This window comes from Serinus canaria, chromosome Z, assembly GCF_022539315.1.
Source record: "Serinus canaria isolate serCan28SL12 chromosome Z, serCan2020, whole genome shotgun sequence".
NCBI classification, from domain to species: domain Eukaryota; kingdom Metazoa; phylum Chordata; class Aves; order Passeriformes; family Fringillidae; genus Serinus; species Serinus canaria.
The window spans coordinates 54,898,667-54,916,520 of NC_066343.1; the positions used below are offsets into that span (position 1 = coordinate 54,898,667).

A 17,854-nucleotide genomic window follows, 5' to 3' on the forward strand; every position below is an offset into this window, starting at 1 on the left:
AATTTTAGCATCTCTATTTTATCTGAAATAAATAATCTATATAGCAACAATATTGGTGGTACTAAAACACAGTACCAAATTACAGGCTAATCAAAAATCTGATTTTTGAAAAGACACTACTAAATTACAGATCTCCTTTTAACATAAAACTAGACAACTAAGTCATGGAGCTTGCTCTTGAATAAAAGTGTGCTTAAAAATTCAGGATTACATGCATCAAGTAAAGCATACAAAGACCTTACTTTGCTTTAATTAACAGTGTAACTATTTATCCTATGAAATAGGAAGAACTGCAGAAAAAATTAAAAATATGCATCTATCAAACAAATATCTGAAAGAGGGACAAACTTACTAAAGGAATACAAAAAAGGAAAAAACCCCATATTTCAGAATTTAATTTATTTCTATTTGGTGTGACCAACCTGGGAAACCATTCTACAAAACAACTCAAGTGAAGCTACTTGCCTTCCTCCAGCTGAGCACTTGGCATGGCATTCTTGGCACCTTGAATTCCATCAATAAATCTCAGTAAGATTTTTGGCAGCGTAAATAGAACTATTTCTACCTTTCTTTTATCACACTGGACAACCCAGAGATGTTATGTTTCAGTGTCCCTGGAAAAACTGGAGAAGTTTTTTTGATGTATTACATTACACTAGGATAAATAAGATTAAAGATCTTATTATATATCTGGAAACAAAACAAGAGTTTCAATCAAGTTGAATTCCCTCCCCCCATCATCCCACAGCAATAAATATTTTTAACTTCAATCTGTTAGTTACATCCTGCTTATAAACACAGAATTCTCTTACCAACATCTCATTTACACTAGTTCATTCTCTTGGTGATATTTTTTCATGTCTCCCCTTTCAAAAGTTAAAATATCATGATGCCAGATTTCATTATCAAGGAAGAATTAATGCTGAAGATTACGGTCACCTTATTAACACCTACAATAACTACCCACACAAGTGTTATCTTGCTTTTAGTTTCAACACATCTACCAATGTAGCATATACATGCTGCCATTTGGCAAGTTACTCTCCTGCGCTTTGCTCCCTTCTTAGTCTGTGACATCTACATCTCCAAGTGTTAGGCACAGAGAAGCAGCCACATGGATACCTAGCCCATTCTACTTGCATCAGCTGCCTTGTCAGTAATTCTCACCAGTAACTGACAATTCTGGCTTTGACGCCAATCTTTGAATACACCATTGTTTGAAATAACCACCTTGCTTTTCTCTGACAACTCTTCCCACAGTATGAGATTTCAGGTCTAAATGAGAACACAGAGGGGGTACAACACATATTGATTAAATAATAGGATGGCTGAAATAAATCTATCCCTTACACATGGCTATTTTCTCTTTTTAAAGTTATACAAAAAGTTACTGTAGGAGACATTTAAATACTTGGTGAATGTCAGAGTTCACTTATTCTGTTAATGCAAGCTGACCAGACAGCTCACTTAACAAAGCTCCACTTTAGTAGACCTGTATCTATGAATCCCTGCTAATAATTAATTTCCATCAAAAAGCCATCTGAAAATACATCTTATGCATGTTAGAGTAAAACTGAACTCTAAATCTGACAATTCTGTAAGAAAGCATGCTACTTTTATGTAAAGGAATATGTTTCTAAGAATCTCAATTTAAAAAAAAAATTCTTCATTAATATTTCAGTCAAGTCTTAAGGAGAGACCACAATCTAAATTACATAAAGACATGTGATGAAATAAATGTTGAAGAAAAAAAAATCATGGTGTTGAAACCCAAAGCTCCAATTAAAAATATTAAAACATTTTAACCCATACTAAGTCTGACAAACAATTCCAAGAAATTCTTACCTACTTTTATGAACTCTCATCTTATACTTAGAAGTTACTTCCTACATGTAAACTATAGTTTGGGCTTGTAGAGCTGTCTGTAACTTAGACTGTCCAACAACCTACTATATTAATCTGTTATATATTATATATATAAAATATATTATATGTATATATGAATAATATATACATTATATTTGTTATATTCCTATTATAATAACCTGTTGAAATTTCTTTTAAATTTGCCAAACTTTAACAGTTTAGGCTGAAGCTCTCCATGCTGTATATATTCCCCAGGCTGATTTTGGTGTGGAAAATTTCAGCTGAATTATTTTGGCTGGCTCTGAAAACAAAGCAAAGTATTATACATATTATTTCAATTAATAAAGAATTCTGATATGCATGCATTAGAATAAGACTGAAACACAGAAGAGAAAAATTTTGTTTTCAGACGTCATTTCAGCTGTTCTTGTGAAGATACATTTACCCTGATCATGGAGCTCTAAGAACATGCAGTTTGACAAAAACTTGCTGCTGCCAAATAGCTGAAAATCTCTGAAATCCCCCTGTGACCTTGAACCTCCCACAGCTTAGGGTAGGCTCAACTGCAAACGAGCCATTTTATCCCAAGCAAGAGTTCCCTTCAAGGCACAACCACAGAGTTGAAATTGGGCAGCCTGTAATAAGAGTGGCTAACCTGCTCAGGCTACGGCAAGATAAACCAGAACTGTGGAAGTGCAGCTTGTCCCTCTTGTGCCTTCAGTGGTGAATTTCCTGCCAGCAAATAAGGAGGGAGCTCTCTGTTATTACTGCAGAAGGACCGATCTGCAAGGGAACCAACAGAATAATTCTTCTAGATCTTAAACCTAAAACACAAACTGTAGATCGTGAGCTACAGCAAGTTGATGCACAGAAATCTGTGCTGTAGAAAATATTATCTAGATAGTATCCCATTATTTCCTTTAGTGGAAATCAAGTTCCAGTGGACTGTGCATGTATTAAGTAAAACTAAAATGTACTTTGCGCCCTTTGTCTCCTAGTGTAGGTTAATAATTGTGTCCTTGTGAAATATATTTAAAACAGATAATTCTCTCCATGTCAGGGACTTTTTTCCTTTTTCCCCCCAAGACTGACAATCTAGTCCCTCACTGGTAACTACAACAGCACGAGCACCTAAGATCAGTGAAACTAATGGCATTATTGACTGAAATGCTCAGCACAGGGGGTCACAACTGTCTTCACCCAAACTTTGTTATAAGAGAATTTTGTTATAACCTCCTCTGTTATAAGAGAATTCAGTGCCAAAAGTAATGAATTAGAAAAGAGTATAAATTTATTTAAATTTTAATCTTTAACCATCAGAGCATTTGCTCAAGCAGGGATGGACTTGAACACGTTGGTGTGTGTGTTGAAAAAGCATGCAAAATAATTTTCATAGTAATTCCTTTTGTGCATTTTGGTCATTGAAACTGCATGGGTCAGCAAAAATCCCCTTGAATATTGTTGCTTTTGCCATATGAAAACTGCTCTGGTATTTTACATGCCTCTTTGTACGATAGACATGAGATACTGACCCTTAATTTTACATTTATTGTACATATAATTAAAAAATGCATTCATATTAGTGTTTTCTGGTGAAGAGTTATAGCTATAAAGTTTTTCCAGTGAACAGAAATTTTATCATCCTTTTACTGATCTCTCTCTATTAATTTTCAAATCTTCTGTAATCATTCCAAGAATCTTCTGCTTTTCTGGCTGAACATTATTCCTTTTTTCCCCCAAAAATGAAATTATTTATGACAGTTAAATATTGCTTCTCTAAACCAAGGGAGTTGATATAATCTGCAATAACTACAGCATAGGCAGATAGCAATCCATTTTTACTTTTTCAAACCTCTACGACTGCTTAACAGTTGCCAAAATACGTTCTCTAGGTCTCACTTTTTTATATGTAGAGGGGGATATTCTTATCCTTGTTACCCTTAAATTTTATATCTGCTATTCTGTAAAATGCTTTAGACAAAAAATGGTCAGAGAAGGATAAAAATTTTTAGCTGTTAGGCAGGTTACCATAGTACCATAGAATTTTCAGCTCCTTCAACAATGGCTCTCATTGAGCTCGATAGTTCCTCATTCTTTGAAAAATTAACTTAAATAACTAAAGAATTAAAAATAACTAACACTGAGCTCTGTAATTTAATATGTAAAATTATAGCTGTTAATAAACACAGATTACATAGGAATTACATTATATAGGAATTATACTTTGTCCTTGGGGAAAAAATCAAGTTTAGATTCACTCCTTCTTTTTCTGTCAGCGGAATAAAAGAAGCACTTACAAACATAAAACATTTCAAGGTGAAAGTAGCTGTAAGAAAGCACAGAGGGCTCACAGAGGTGAAACTGCACAAGGCATAACCAGGACATGAGACGAGGGGAGGGGACTTGTAACCTTCATGCTCAATCCATATTTGCAATATAGGGTAGCTAAGTTTCTCTAATGACAATGTGATTAAAAGTGAGCACAGAAATGTTATAATGCATTGAAGATATATCCAAAAGTATGTATTATTCCAAGGTGTGCTATTGCTTACACTGAGTTATCAGTTTTCAAGTGACATAAAGGAAGTTTTCAAACACTTTCAGACCTGTTTCAGAAATCATTAGCCTGAACATATGGTACCATCCAATTATTGATTAAACCCTGTAACAGCCAAATCTAATTAAATATCATAAAGAAAATTATATTTTATATTCCCTTGTTCTTTCTTTAAAGCTAAGGTCATTCTTCTTCATTAAGTCTGTGAAAGAAAATTAAGTATCTTATTCTAAGAAAACGTGTTGGTTTTTAATTTTATGACATACAGCAATATTTCATAAATAATTTTTTGCTTTATAAAACAAATGAAAATACTTCCTTAGCCGAAATCTCTCCTCTGAGGATAGCTAGCACATATCAGAAGACAAAAGCCAATATAAAATAAGTAATACCTCAAAGTTAGGTAACATCATACAAGTTATCTGCTAAGCTCTGGGATAAAATTCTTAGTGAGATTCAGCAGTGGGAATGATTGAGAGATTTATTCTCTTGCATCTGAAGTTTTGCTTCTGAAATTTCTAATTCTGCTGATGCCTGAATTAATCTTTTTTTTTTATGTTGAATTCTATGTTCCTAATTTAGTGCTTCTGCACAAACTGCAAGTTCTTTTTAATGAAGTCAGAAGTATTTTTATACTTCCGATGCCACTTTCTATTTTAATTAAAGTTGCACAGGAAAATTATATCAGCAACTGAAGCATCTTTCTTATAATAAGTAATCTAGAGAAGCATCATTTTTGTTACAGTTGTAACAACTGTACTAGCAACACTAGTATAGCAACAGTAATATAAATTTTTCAATAATAATTTTATTATTTTAGGAATTTTATTGATAACTAAACACATGCTACTCTAACATACATATTGGGATTTATTTGAAAAAGCATTCTACACTGGTCTAAGGAATCACACCTGTGCAACTTCCTAAGCAATGTGCTGAATTTGAGGATTGAGCTCAAATTACTGAAATATATGTATCAGGCAAGCAGAATTTCTACTCTCTGAGGTTTCTCCAGCCCAGAAAGTAGTCAAAGCAGCTTGAATTGTCTCTTTTCCTCTTTTAGTTTTGAGATAGTTACAGTTTCTGCTTCAGGTTTGGAATCCCAAAAGCAAAAAAGCCTGAAAACACAAAGCTACCCGGTCACCTATTCCAAACCAAAAAGAAATGGCACTCCTGCTACAGAAACAATCTATGTCTTGGATCCCTGTCAGTTACCTTCTTATTTCAGGATATTTAAGCATCATAGAATACCAGACTGGAAGGGGGACACCAAGGATCACCTGGTCCAACATTATTTTGCGAAAGTGTGATCTAGACAAGACAACCCAGCACTGTGTCCAGCTGGATCTTAAAAGCGTCCAAAGTTGCAGAATCCACACTTCTCTGAGGAAATATTCCAACTGCCAATTGTTATAATTGAGAAAAATTTTCCTGTTGTCTCCAATTGGAATGTCTCCAGAAGCAACTTCTACCCACTACCCCTCCTTCTTTCCACGTGATTCCTTGTAAACCTCCATCTTCTCTGTAGTGCCCCTTTAAACACTGGAACATTGGATCTTTCAAGGCCCTCAAGGCTGAACCCCCCCAGTTCCCTCAGCCATTCCTCCCGTGCCAGGCTTCCCAGCCCTGTAATCGCCTTTGTGCCCCTCCTCTGGGCTCTCCAGCCTGTCCACACTCTGTGGTGCACCAGGGGCCACAGGTGTGGCCTGACAAGCGCTGTGTGGGGTGGATAAGAGTTTAGGCTAAGAGATAAGGATTTTATCTCTGCTAGTGAGGCCCTTGCTGCAGCCACCCAGGCCCTGCTCCCTTTCTGTGCTGCAGGAACACACCGGGCCCTCAGACGGAGCCGAGTCCACCGGGAGCGCCAGGCCCCTTCCCACAGAGCTCTCCCAAGCTGGGCAGATCCCAGCCTGTGCTGCACTCCTGGACTAGGACTTGGCTCTTCCAGGTGCAAAACCTTACACTTGTCCTCACTGAACTTCACAATCTTCTCATCAGCCCACTATTCCAGCTCATCCAGGTCTTTCTGCAGGTGGCTCTCCCTTCGCAAGCATCCGCTCCCTCACACAGTCTATTATTATTGGAAAACTGCACCAGGATACACTTGATCCCATCTTCTAGATCACTCTGAAAAACACAGCAGCTTCTGCAGGAAGAGGCTGTGGGAAGCAGTGCTGAGAGCCTTGGAGCAATCCAGGCAAGCAGTGTCCACCACTCATCCGACAACAACTAAGGTTACTGTGTTATAGAAGGCAACCAGGTTTGCCAAGCACAGTTTGCCCCTGGGGAATCCATGCTGGCTCCTCCCAGTCATGTGCTTCACCTGACATGTGATAGCCCCCAGGATGATTCATTCCTTAACCTTCCCAGGGGCTGGTGTAAAATAGATGTCTCCATATTTTCCTGGATTTCCTTTACGCTCTTCTTGTAGGTGGGGATGACATGAGCCTTCTTCCCATCTCCTGCGACGTTCATTGATCCACGCGACTTCCCAAAGATTATGGAGAGTGGCCTTACCATGACATGATCCAGCTGTCTTGACCCTTTGGGGGGATATCATCAGAGCCCCTCGAGTCTTATGGGTCAAGCTCCAGCAGCAGCTCACACATCAACTCTGCCTTCACTGACAGCAGATCTGTGTTTGCATCCGCCTGGGTTTTTGCTCCCAACACCTGGGGCCCAGCAGTGCTGGTAAGCACAGGGGCAAAGATACTGCTGAGAACTTCTACCTTTCCTGAGCTGTTAGTGATTGATTTACCTTTTCTGTTTAATAGCAGACCAGTATTTTTTTTTTCTGTTTCTTCTTGCTGTTTATATACCTGAAGAAGGCTTGCTTCTGGTTTGACATCTCTGGCCAATTTCAATTAAGCTGAGCTTCTGCCATTTAAACCAAACCACTGCACACCCTGACAATGCCCTTGTAGTTCTCAGTGGGTGTTTACCCATTAAGACGATAACATATTATTAGCAAACATAACTTCTGCCATTCCAGCCTGGGCACTTGTTACAATTTAAGGATTTACAATGCTCAGGCTTTAGACACACTTTTGAAGAACTCAGGTGGGATCTTCCACTTGAGACTAACTTTTCTGCCTTGAAATCTATGAATGGTTTCATACAATATCTCCTTCTGTCCAGGAGAAAGTCCTTGAGAAACAGTTATATGACTGAACTAACTAGGTTTTCACTATAATAAAAACCTCCTTTTATGCAAACCTAGATAAGTCTTGAAATGCATTAGCCAGTTCTCAGTGTTTTCTCAGTGATCACCATTAGTTTTCTGTAAAAAATTAAGGTGAGGTTTGGTTGTTTGTTTCTTTTTTTCTTCACAGATCATACCTCTCATAAGGGGTCCTGAATTTCCTTTTCACGCATTTTTGGGGTAAGAACCATTTTTTTAACATATAATTTTTTTACCCCATCAAGCTTACCCTTGTACACTAAATTTATGTTACCTAAGTATCACAACCTCCACCTTAAGTTTTCTCCAAAAAGACCTAATTAACTGCATTCCAACCCAGATATGTTATCTTTCTATTCAGACTAAACTGAATCTCTCTATTCCTATCTAACTTTTCTTGTCTTCAAGGCATACAGGTTTCTGGGTGCAGCTCTACTGAGAACTGATCACACTGGATCCCTGATGGCATGAGAGAAGGGCTAACTTGTGATTTAAGAAATTTCTGTAAGAAGTCATGCAAACCCAATGTAATTCCTAAGGAATAAGAGAGAAAGGAAAGCCAGCCATGTCAAACTTAATCCACACTTTAACCAAGGACTAAGTTCTAAAAAGCCATCCTGGATCAGAAGGTCCTTCTTCAGGTTAAGGGGTACTGCTGCATGTCTCCAGCAGAGCAAAGTGCATAGAGAAAACAAAATGAAGGGAAAAAGAACCTAATTTGCCAGTAAGTGTGATTATCTTCTGAGGTGGGGTTTTTTCTGTGCAGATTCACACCTCTTGAATCTTTCCCTTGTGCATTAAGTTCCATTAGAAATGGTGAAGGGGACTGTGGCTGGACTTATCCAGGATTTACCACGCTTGCTGTAGAAATAGATAAGGCATAAACACACTTGGACAAAAACACATTCATAATGTGAGCATGTATACAGCTTATCTATAACACCTCTCAACTTCTGATGATTTTTATCTGTAGAGAATGTGAACATTTTTGTATAAAAATAAATTTAAATGTAAGAGAAAAATGCTATTAATGCTAATAAGTTTAATTGCACTATATTAATTAATATTTTACAGATAGCTGATTTAGGCCATGTTATCTCTATGCGTCTTAATTCTGAAATTTCAATAAGATGAAAGTCTTACTTCTTGACTAAGCTTAAAATACAAACCCACACTTTAAAAACTTTACCAAGGATAAAATTTATTCCTCTCAGTGCATGCTCTTAAAACACAATATGTGCTTTGAGACATTTCTCATTAATGCTTTAGGCCAAACCTCTTTCATGTTTATATAATCGAGTAGTTGCAAAAACCTTCTGTGACTAACAACATTTGTAACATGTTATACATTATGTGGCTGCAAAATTCTGACTAGATTTCTGATCATTTGTCAGATTTTGGTAGTAACTTATTTTGAATATTGGACTATGAGTGGTTGTTAACAAATAAAGAATTTAATAAAAGGAAAAATACAAATTGCTCAGTTATTTGTTTTTCTTTGTATTTGTAAGTGCTTCTCCCAAATTTAAAGTATACATCTCTGATAATAAGTTGACTAAATTCCCGAGGACAGCAACACTTCAATGGAGAGGTAAGGGAGTGGATATGTTTTGGTTCTGACAGTGAGACCAATCAAACAATATCAGCTCTGCAAAAGAGAAGTCATCTTAAGAAGTCAACCTTATTGAAATCTGGAAATTAAAGGACACAATAAAGAAAAGCTAACTTCAGCTACTCAAAAATCCTATTTGTAACAACAGCTTTGGAGTGCTATTCAGTTTCTGCCTTCTACAGAGAAAAATATGGCCTTCTTCAACATGAAATCAAAGGATGAGTTAATCTTCTGTCATGTAGAAAAGCATCTGTCTGCTAATTTTTCTCGTAAAACTTTGGCTATCCCACAATCATGCAGTTGAAGAACACTATTTCAGGTTAAAATGTTTGCTTAATTTAAAAGTACTTTTTCCACTTGTTCTTACTTTCCAGTAGTGTTTAGAAGACAATAAGTCTTTGACATTGAATTACCTTGGCTAGTTTTACACTTCTTCCCCGCATAAAGATGCAACAAATGTTTTTGCTAAGATACGGTTTATGGAATTGTAACATTTTAAAAGGAAAAATGAAATCAATCTGATTTGTATATTACAAGCTATTCTGCTTCATCTATTTATAGTGAATGAAATCTAAATCATTGTGTTTGGTGAACATGTACCTCCTAGAAGAGGTTTCACCTGTCTTGATTTAAAGACATTAAGAACAGACTAACTCTTGGGACAAACTACTCACAAAGTTGGGACTCGTCTTCACTGTCAAAAATGCGCTTGTTTACTCTTTGAAATGACTGGCCTCAGCTTCTGGCTGACATTCTCCTACTAAGGAATCTTTAATATATGATAGTGATACCTAGATACTAAGTCATCTTTTGCTCTTTCTCCAGCCTTCATACTAGATCAAGCAGCAGGTTGCTTTGATATAATCCTATTTCCATAAATGGCTTAAAGCAGATGCCCAAAATAAATGTGAATAGGGCTGCAATACATGTTAAAATCTTGGATATTCTTATTTCCACTCCCTGCTTTGCAAGGTCTTTCCTAAGACGAAAAAGGTTTTATTTTTTTAAACACCCTCCATTGGGTTTCTCTCCTAAGACTGGATTGTGCTGACTTTTATTTTGAACTCATTTAAAACTGCCACCTCTACAATATCCTTGGCAAGGAGTTCCACAGCTTAACTTCATTCTACATCTAGAACCATCTGTGTTTATTTGGAATAACAAGACTTATTAGACCCAGTTAAAAATCAGGCCACCAAAATTTTGTGCAATTGCTGTGCCCATTGTACTGCCATGGTATACAGAAGTAACTTGCTTCTACACAAAATTTTCATGCTCATCCATCATGAAGTTGCCTAACCATTTCTTGCTGAAGTCTCCTAACAATTCTGATTGAACTGGCTACTGTATCTAGCCTCTAGATACTTTCAGAAGTAAGGAATTTACAGAATACAGTCCTCCAAGCTTTAGTTTTAACCATCATTTTAGTTGCTACAGGCATGCTACACCTTCCTTTTCCCATGGTTCATCAGAATGCCAAAAGGTTTCAAACAACCTAAACAATTCATTGTGACTGCTTTTATTTGGTCAATTCCTTACAAATTCTATCACTAGTGATTTTACATTATTGTTTTATATTTTTATATTCCTGTGTGATGCCTGAAGCACTTAGACCACTGTGCCCTGTTCAGTGGTAATTCTATCCAACAGGTACACCCAACAGTTACCTGTTCCTAAACCATTTTATAAATCCTCTATTCATATAATATAGTGTTATTTTAAATGAAAATATGCAGCACTAAATCAAATACATAAATCTCTACAATCGCCCTTAACAGGCTTGTAATGGCCATGAATGATTACATCAGGCTTGTCTGAAAAATCTTGTTTTCCATGTAATCATTTGCACTCTATAAATTATCTTCACTGTTAGCTCTTCAATGAGGGAACAATATTTATGCTTCCTGTTGTTTCACTGAAGTTAGATTTCAAGATATGCGACCACTAGTCACCTTTTAAGACTAGAAGTCATTAGTGTTTTAGTACAATGACATGTGCCCAGTTATCCCAAAATTCACAGCACTGGAAAAACCTTTCTCACCACTAATTCTTATTTGTTTGTAGGGTACAAGTTATCCAACTCTACTCATGCCACAATGATTATTCTTAGTAGGTATTGCTTAATATGCTCCTCACTTAATAGACTGGAAAGTACCCCATTGTTCTCACATGACATGTTGCATCACTTGCTTCTTTGTAAATGCAGAAGAGGAACTGAATTTAAAACTGTCTCAGTTATCATTTGCCATACTAGCATTTCCATCCACTGAGGGTCTGTAACACAAGTGGTATTTATTTGTTCTTAACACATTAACTTATACATATCATTTGCTATAATGCTTTCATTCATTTTTCTTTGCCTTTACAGTCTTAGCCTTCTTTATAATTTTTAGCACTTTACAATTCCTCATTTTATAACTATTTTGTACTTCTGACCACACACTTCTGTTTAGTTTATTTTTAAATGCTGTTTTTACTGGTGAGCAGACTGGTTCTTAGAATTTTTCACAACATTTTTAAGTTGTGAAATTGTGGGATTTTGGCCAATTGAATCTCTAAGACATACAACTTTTCATTCACATTTTTTCCCCCAATAATTTTACTCCTTGGTTCTCTTAACACTGAGATTTTTAACCTTTTCAATTCATCAGTAGTATAAAGCAAGCAAGTATTGGTTGAGTCCATTCTCTGTTAATCAATACTGAACAAAATTAGGTCTTGGTTTCTAGGCAACCACTTTCAATTCATTTACCTAATTTGTCTGTATCTATTCTAATGAGGTCTAAAATAGATTGACTGCTGTTTGGGACTGCATCTTTAATATCACCTACACTTTTTACACAGGCCAATGATGATTAGCTATACAGGATTTCTGGCACATGCCCCACAAACTGAACTTCCCCAAAAACTTCTTTCCTTCCACAATGAGAATCTATTATTTAAAATATATTAATGAAGAAAATAGTGGGGGAAAAAAATTAATCTCCAGATGTCAGGAAGAAGTCAAGTTCTCAAGTAACAAGCCAATGCATAGTCTCATGTTCTTTGGCTTGCAAGTAAGAACAGAAATTTATTCCTAGAAAAGCATGTCTTGTTTCTAATTCATAAAACAATGAAAAGCATTTAAACAGCCTTTCACAAATCATTATACATCAAGTTAGTGTTCTTCCTGTTATGTGACTCTGACATCCACTTCTACCCTTCTACAACTATTGTCAAAACAACATTCTCCAACCTCATCCTTCCACCTAACTGATTTCCTTCCTTTTCTTCTGACTTGGGTACCACATACTACCACAACCTTAGCTGGTGCTGATGTTTAGCCTTTCTAATCCCTATCAGCAAATCACTTAACATGCAAACAGCTCCTATGCTTCCGGAAAACTCCAGGAATCTCCATTTATCTCAACTACCTTGCCCTACCTCCAAAGGTATTTGGATATTGTTTCCTTTTTTTCAGAGAGAAGTGCAATAACTAATAGCCACCACATCTCACAGAGCAAAGTTTAAACCTCTTACTCAGACTGTTTTTGTCATTTATGTAAAAATTTCAATGTGACTTGAAGGCAATCCAGAAAAAGCCTACATGCTAGACCTCTGTCAGACAAGCAGGCAGTAGCAGCTGCTGAGGCCATCACTTAGCCATCCTGTAACACAGCCACATGCTCAAACCATTCTTTTACAATGAAGCAACAGAAAGAGAAAGCCATTGCCTGTTATCCACTTGCTCAGTGGATAATAGACACTCTCTCCTGGGTCTCTGATATTACCCTTTCCTGTGAAGCCTTTGTTGTGAAGCCAAAGTCCAATCTGAATTTCTAATACAAAAAAATAATAATCCTAAACCAAATTTTTTAAAAGATACGACACTAACTTTAAAAGTCATCTGTTTGTTACAGACAAAAACTACAAATTACTTCCTAATTAATTACAGTGAATACTTAAAGTTGGGTTGGAATAAACTCAGGCTTTCATAGTTTTGAAATTTAATTCAGGGGAAGCCTAGGTCTAGCAGCTCTAGAATAGGCTAGGCTTGGTCAGATACCTATGTTTTGGCATGATTTCATATACGTGATTGTTTTTGGCACTGTCAAGGTCATCAACTCATGTTTGCAAAGCAGAAGAAGTGTTCCCTGTTTTAATGGGGGACTCCATGTCACAGCCTTAGAGTAGTGTCAGAGAAATTTTTTCCTATACAAAGTTTTCCACCTGTTATAGACAGGTGCAGAAACAGAAACCAGGTTACTTTTCCATTCCAAGATCAGGTACTTAGAATAAAAGTGTGAACATCAATTTCATAGAGTCAGAGTAAGTTTTAGTTGGAAGAAAAAAAGGCATTTAATCCAACTCCAATTTAATTCAGAAGGCCCAGGAAGCCAATATAAAACTTAGCAGACAAGTTTGATATGTTACGACATTAAGATTTTCATAAGCACTTCAGAACATACCCATTAGTCTTCTGTGTCAAGTGTAGCTGGCAATAGACTGATCTGACTTAATTACTGTCTGATGAAGGAACTGGCTTCTACAAAAACAAATTAGAGTAAATCCTATTCTTTGGGAACAGATATAGAACATAACACTTTCATTTGTGGTTACAATATGGTTTAGTTTTTTCCTACCTACACACATGATATCCATTTGCTGCTAACATAACTGTACAATCATGCAGGCATTTCCACACATGAGTAATAGTACATTCTCCTGCACTTCAGTATCTTGGCTATTCAACACATACAAGCACACACACTAAAGAGTAAGAAAATAAAAAAGTCAATTAAATTGTCATAAGTACCATCACTACTGTTAGAAATGTAACTTTTAAATCACATGACTTTTTATCACCACATATTTTTGCATGTACTTACAATATCTACCTTGATCCAAGACTGCTGATTTATGCAGAGAAAGGTCTCCCTCATGTGGAAATCTGTCTACCAACTCTAAAATAAAAACTGTGTCTTTTTCTTAATAAAGGTTCTATTGCTTAGATTTGCAGATTCATTTGGGGAAAGTATCACTTAGTATATTTTTTACAATGTTTTCATTCTTTGGAGCTATCATTACAGCATGAAAGAAAAAACAGGTTAATAAGACAGGATCACAAGAATTTTACACATGTATAAAAAGATGGCAAAATATTGTAAGCAAAAGATTGTAAGGGAAATCAATCTAGGCAAAATTCATAGGTTTTGGGATAATCTTGTATGCATGAATTTTCTCAGCTTTCCATTCTGGCCGTACTGAATACTGTTCAAGGTGTTCTCATACATGTGATTTCCATGTATTGCCTTTTCATGGGCCAGCTGAACAGTGGCCTGAAATTGTAACTGACTGTAAAAGTTAGATTTGACTTAATTGTGTGGTCTGGTCAGACTAAGGAGTTCATCTGTTTTGGCTACAAATAGTTATGATTCATCACATCTAACTGGTGCAGTTTGAAGGTAAGTCCATTCAGATTTTCTACTCCAGAAACTAATTAGGCTAATTTTTAACTCCCTAGTTTCAATGTTTTAAAAGAAAAAAAGGGCAAAAAATAAAGTTTCGCACTTTGAGAAACACTCACAAATTGTGAGAACAATCCCAATTTTAAGTTTCTTCCCCTAAAACGAATGGACAGCTTTGACCCAAAGCGAATTCTGTCAGTTTTCTTTTGCTAAAAAAAGTCTTTTGAGTTGACCAGGCACGTTTTCTGGTCTCATTGTTGAAAAATAAATTATAGAAGCTTAGCATGTTTATAACTGTGGTTTAAATGTCTAAAATGTATTGGCCACTAAATAAAATTTAGAAGCTGTTTATATCATGCTGTAATAGTAAAGCCACAGTAAGATATGATATTTAAGACAAGAAAAGTGCACTTGGATTAACAGCTTTATTTGGATGGTGTAGAGTTGTAAGACTACTTTTTTCCTATTTTACAGAAAAACTGCAGAGTAATTCCTTGATTACTTTCACACACTCACAGCTGAAATCATTACATCTATTGCACTTTTTTGCAGCATCTCTTGCCTGCCACACTGGAAATGAACAAGGAAACTTTGAGCTGGCTTTTATCATTCCTGTCAGGGATATCTTATTTCCTTCCTTCCTTATTGTATCTCAAAATACTTAAGAAGCCAACTGAAGCCATTATAATTGCCCAAGTACAGTATTTCAATGCCCATGTTGATATAATTTGGAAAACAAAGACCTGTTTTGTGGTCATCAACAGAAAGAGTGGTGGAATAATTGAAAAAGTCACTGACTTTGGCTGGTTTTTTTCCTTTTTAGTTATATTTTGTAGTATATAAATGGTACAAAAATTTAACACACATCAGAATTAGGTCTAAAAGTATCACACAAACTTCTCTGCTGTAAAGGTATCTGGGGCAGGTTCTCAGTCTTGAAATTTGTCAGGCAGCTGGACTGAATTCAAACAATAAAAAAATCAAACACACTTCCTATCTATCAGAAACACTGGCGAACCACCAATAAAATAGAAAATAGAGAATAAGAATTAATCTGTTTCCTTTATTGCTGGTTGTATTCTTTTTATCCCCTTCAGTTTTAAAATTAACTCAAAAGACATAATTTAAGTGCATCTCTTAAAAGAAAAACATGGCATTAACTCCTCATGTTGATTAGTATTAATTAGTATTATTCCATAAAAATTTTTAAAAATTACTATGCAATTCCTCAGCTTCTGCACATCAGACAATTTTTTCTCCCAGTTGTTGAATTTTGTAGTCCTATGAAGTTTTGTTTTAAAAGTCACATTTTTATTTATACAATTTTAAAAAATCATTAAAAAATGACCTAATTTTCCTAGAGTGATACATGGTTAAAATGTGAAATACACTGACATTTCCAGCTGATTCCATACTTATATGCCATTACCAAAGAATCATAGCCTCACTGAATACATAATCCCTTACTCAATAGAAAAGCTCTCTGGCTTGGTTTACGCTCCAAGAAATTTTGTAGCATATCCATTCCATCCAAAGATCCTCCAGGTTTCAAAATGAGGTTTCTGTATTTCATCCCAGCCTGACAGAAGGTAAAGCAGAATGTTAGTACTTCTTATCTTGCCCACTGCCCCCTTTTCTGTATTTGTTGCATATTTAAAAATCTAATCATGATAAAAACAACTTTCCTCCTTACAAATTTTCCTAATACCAAATTAGGATTATACCAGGATATATCACAAGTATAATTTAGATCTTCTGGAAGAACAAAAGAGAGCAAAAATTTGACCAGATCTAAAGAAATTATTTTTCTTGTGGCTTTACACTGGTTTTGAAGCTGTAATCACAACTTGTCTGAAGACATTCTATAAAGCATAACAAACACAACCTCCTCAAATCTTCAGTGAAGGATTACCCCTGTGACTGATAGGATGTTGTGTTCCCTCTTCCTGCCTTTCTCTAACTGATGATTTCTCTTTCTTTAACCTCTGTTTGGATAATACAGATGATACTTCAGAGATAAGACAGGCAGTACCATTGTGGAATGGCGTGGCACTCACACCCACATAATATACTAATTAATATAAGTAATCTAATATACTCACACTAACACACAGTTTTACAAATACATACAAACATATCTACTACTATAGTATCCTAGAGAAAATGAGGCTTAACTCAGATTTTAATTTAAGGAAGAAACATTGCTCCAGAAAGAATGGATTCCATTAAAAAAATTAATGAAGTTTCTGAGAAAACAAGTAATGAGGAGTTTCTTAACAAGAAGTTGTATTTTAAAGAACGTATATATCTAGAGAACTCTGGGCTTCTGAGATGTGAGTACAAATGAGAAAATGTTATTTTGCATGCACATTTCCCAAATGCTTCTGATATTGAAGAAAATGTTCTTCCTTTTAAGCAGTGTATATATACATACACACTTCTCCCACAACTCAACAAGAATACATTGCTTTCTCATGATTTGTTGGGGGTTAGGAATTTTCCTTTTATTTCTACCTCTCACGGAATTTTGTCCCATGTGTTGCTAGGAAACAATAACTACCAATACTTAAGAAAACAAAAGATGTAGCTGTGAGTCACAACAATCCATTGAAATGGCCCTGGCTGGGGGTGGGTTAGATCTGTCAACACAGAGAAAAGGTGAGGGGGCCCCGGAGGTTTGGGGCTGGGCTTTTGGTCAGTCTGGTTTCTGGTGTCGTGGGAGAAGGGAGCTGTTTTCCCTGCCGCCTGACCATTTCGAGCTGAAACACTAGGACTGCCTCCCGCCAGACCCTCTGCCCACCTCGGGCTACCACAGCCACTCCTGCGTGGTCAACTCTGCCATCCCTGCCTGCGCAGTTTTTCTGCACTGCAAGTCTGTTTGATTTTTTTTGTTTGTTTTGTTTTGTTTTGTTTCTCAGCTGTTTGGTGGGTGTTCTGGAGCCAACATGTGGGGTGTCCCCTTATGGGCCACCTCTGCATGGGATCCCAGTAATCGCGACCAGCTGCTGCTCATAACTCCTCGTCTCGGCCAAGCCGCCATGACCGCGCGGTCCCCGAGCCCGCAGCACAGCGCCCCCTGCAGCCGCGGGGGAATCACCGCACCCCCTGCCCGGCGGGGGGCCAGCAGCGCCCCTGCTGTCTGTGACCGGAACTGCACCGAAGGGGAAATGGCTCAAACTGCAGGGAGGAGA

At 36.6% G+C, this 17,854-nt stretch overlaps 1 protein-coding gene across 3 annotated transcripts in view; it reads right to left on the bottom strand.

The window, feature by feature from the left end:
• Positions 1 to 15,706: 15,706 nt before the first annotated feature.
• Positions 15,707 to 17,854, bottom strand: part of NLN (neurolysin) — a 36,648-nt gene continuing 34,500 nt past the window's right edge. For all 3 annotated transcript variants that reach the window (XM_050986538.1, XM_050986539.1, XM_018923206.3), the window contains exon 13: positions 15,707 to 16,242. In XM_050986538.1, coding sequence (XP_050842495.1) covers positions 16,108 to 16,242 — 135 coding nt within the window. In that variant the 3' untranslated portion in view covers positions 15,707 to 16,107. The remainder of the gene's footprint in view (positions 16,243 to 17,854) is intronic.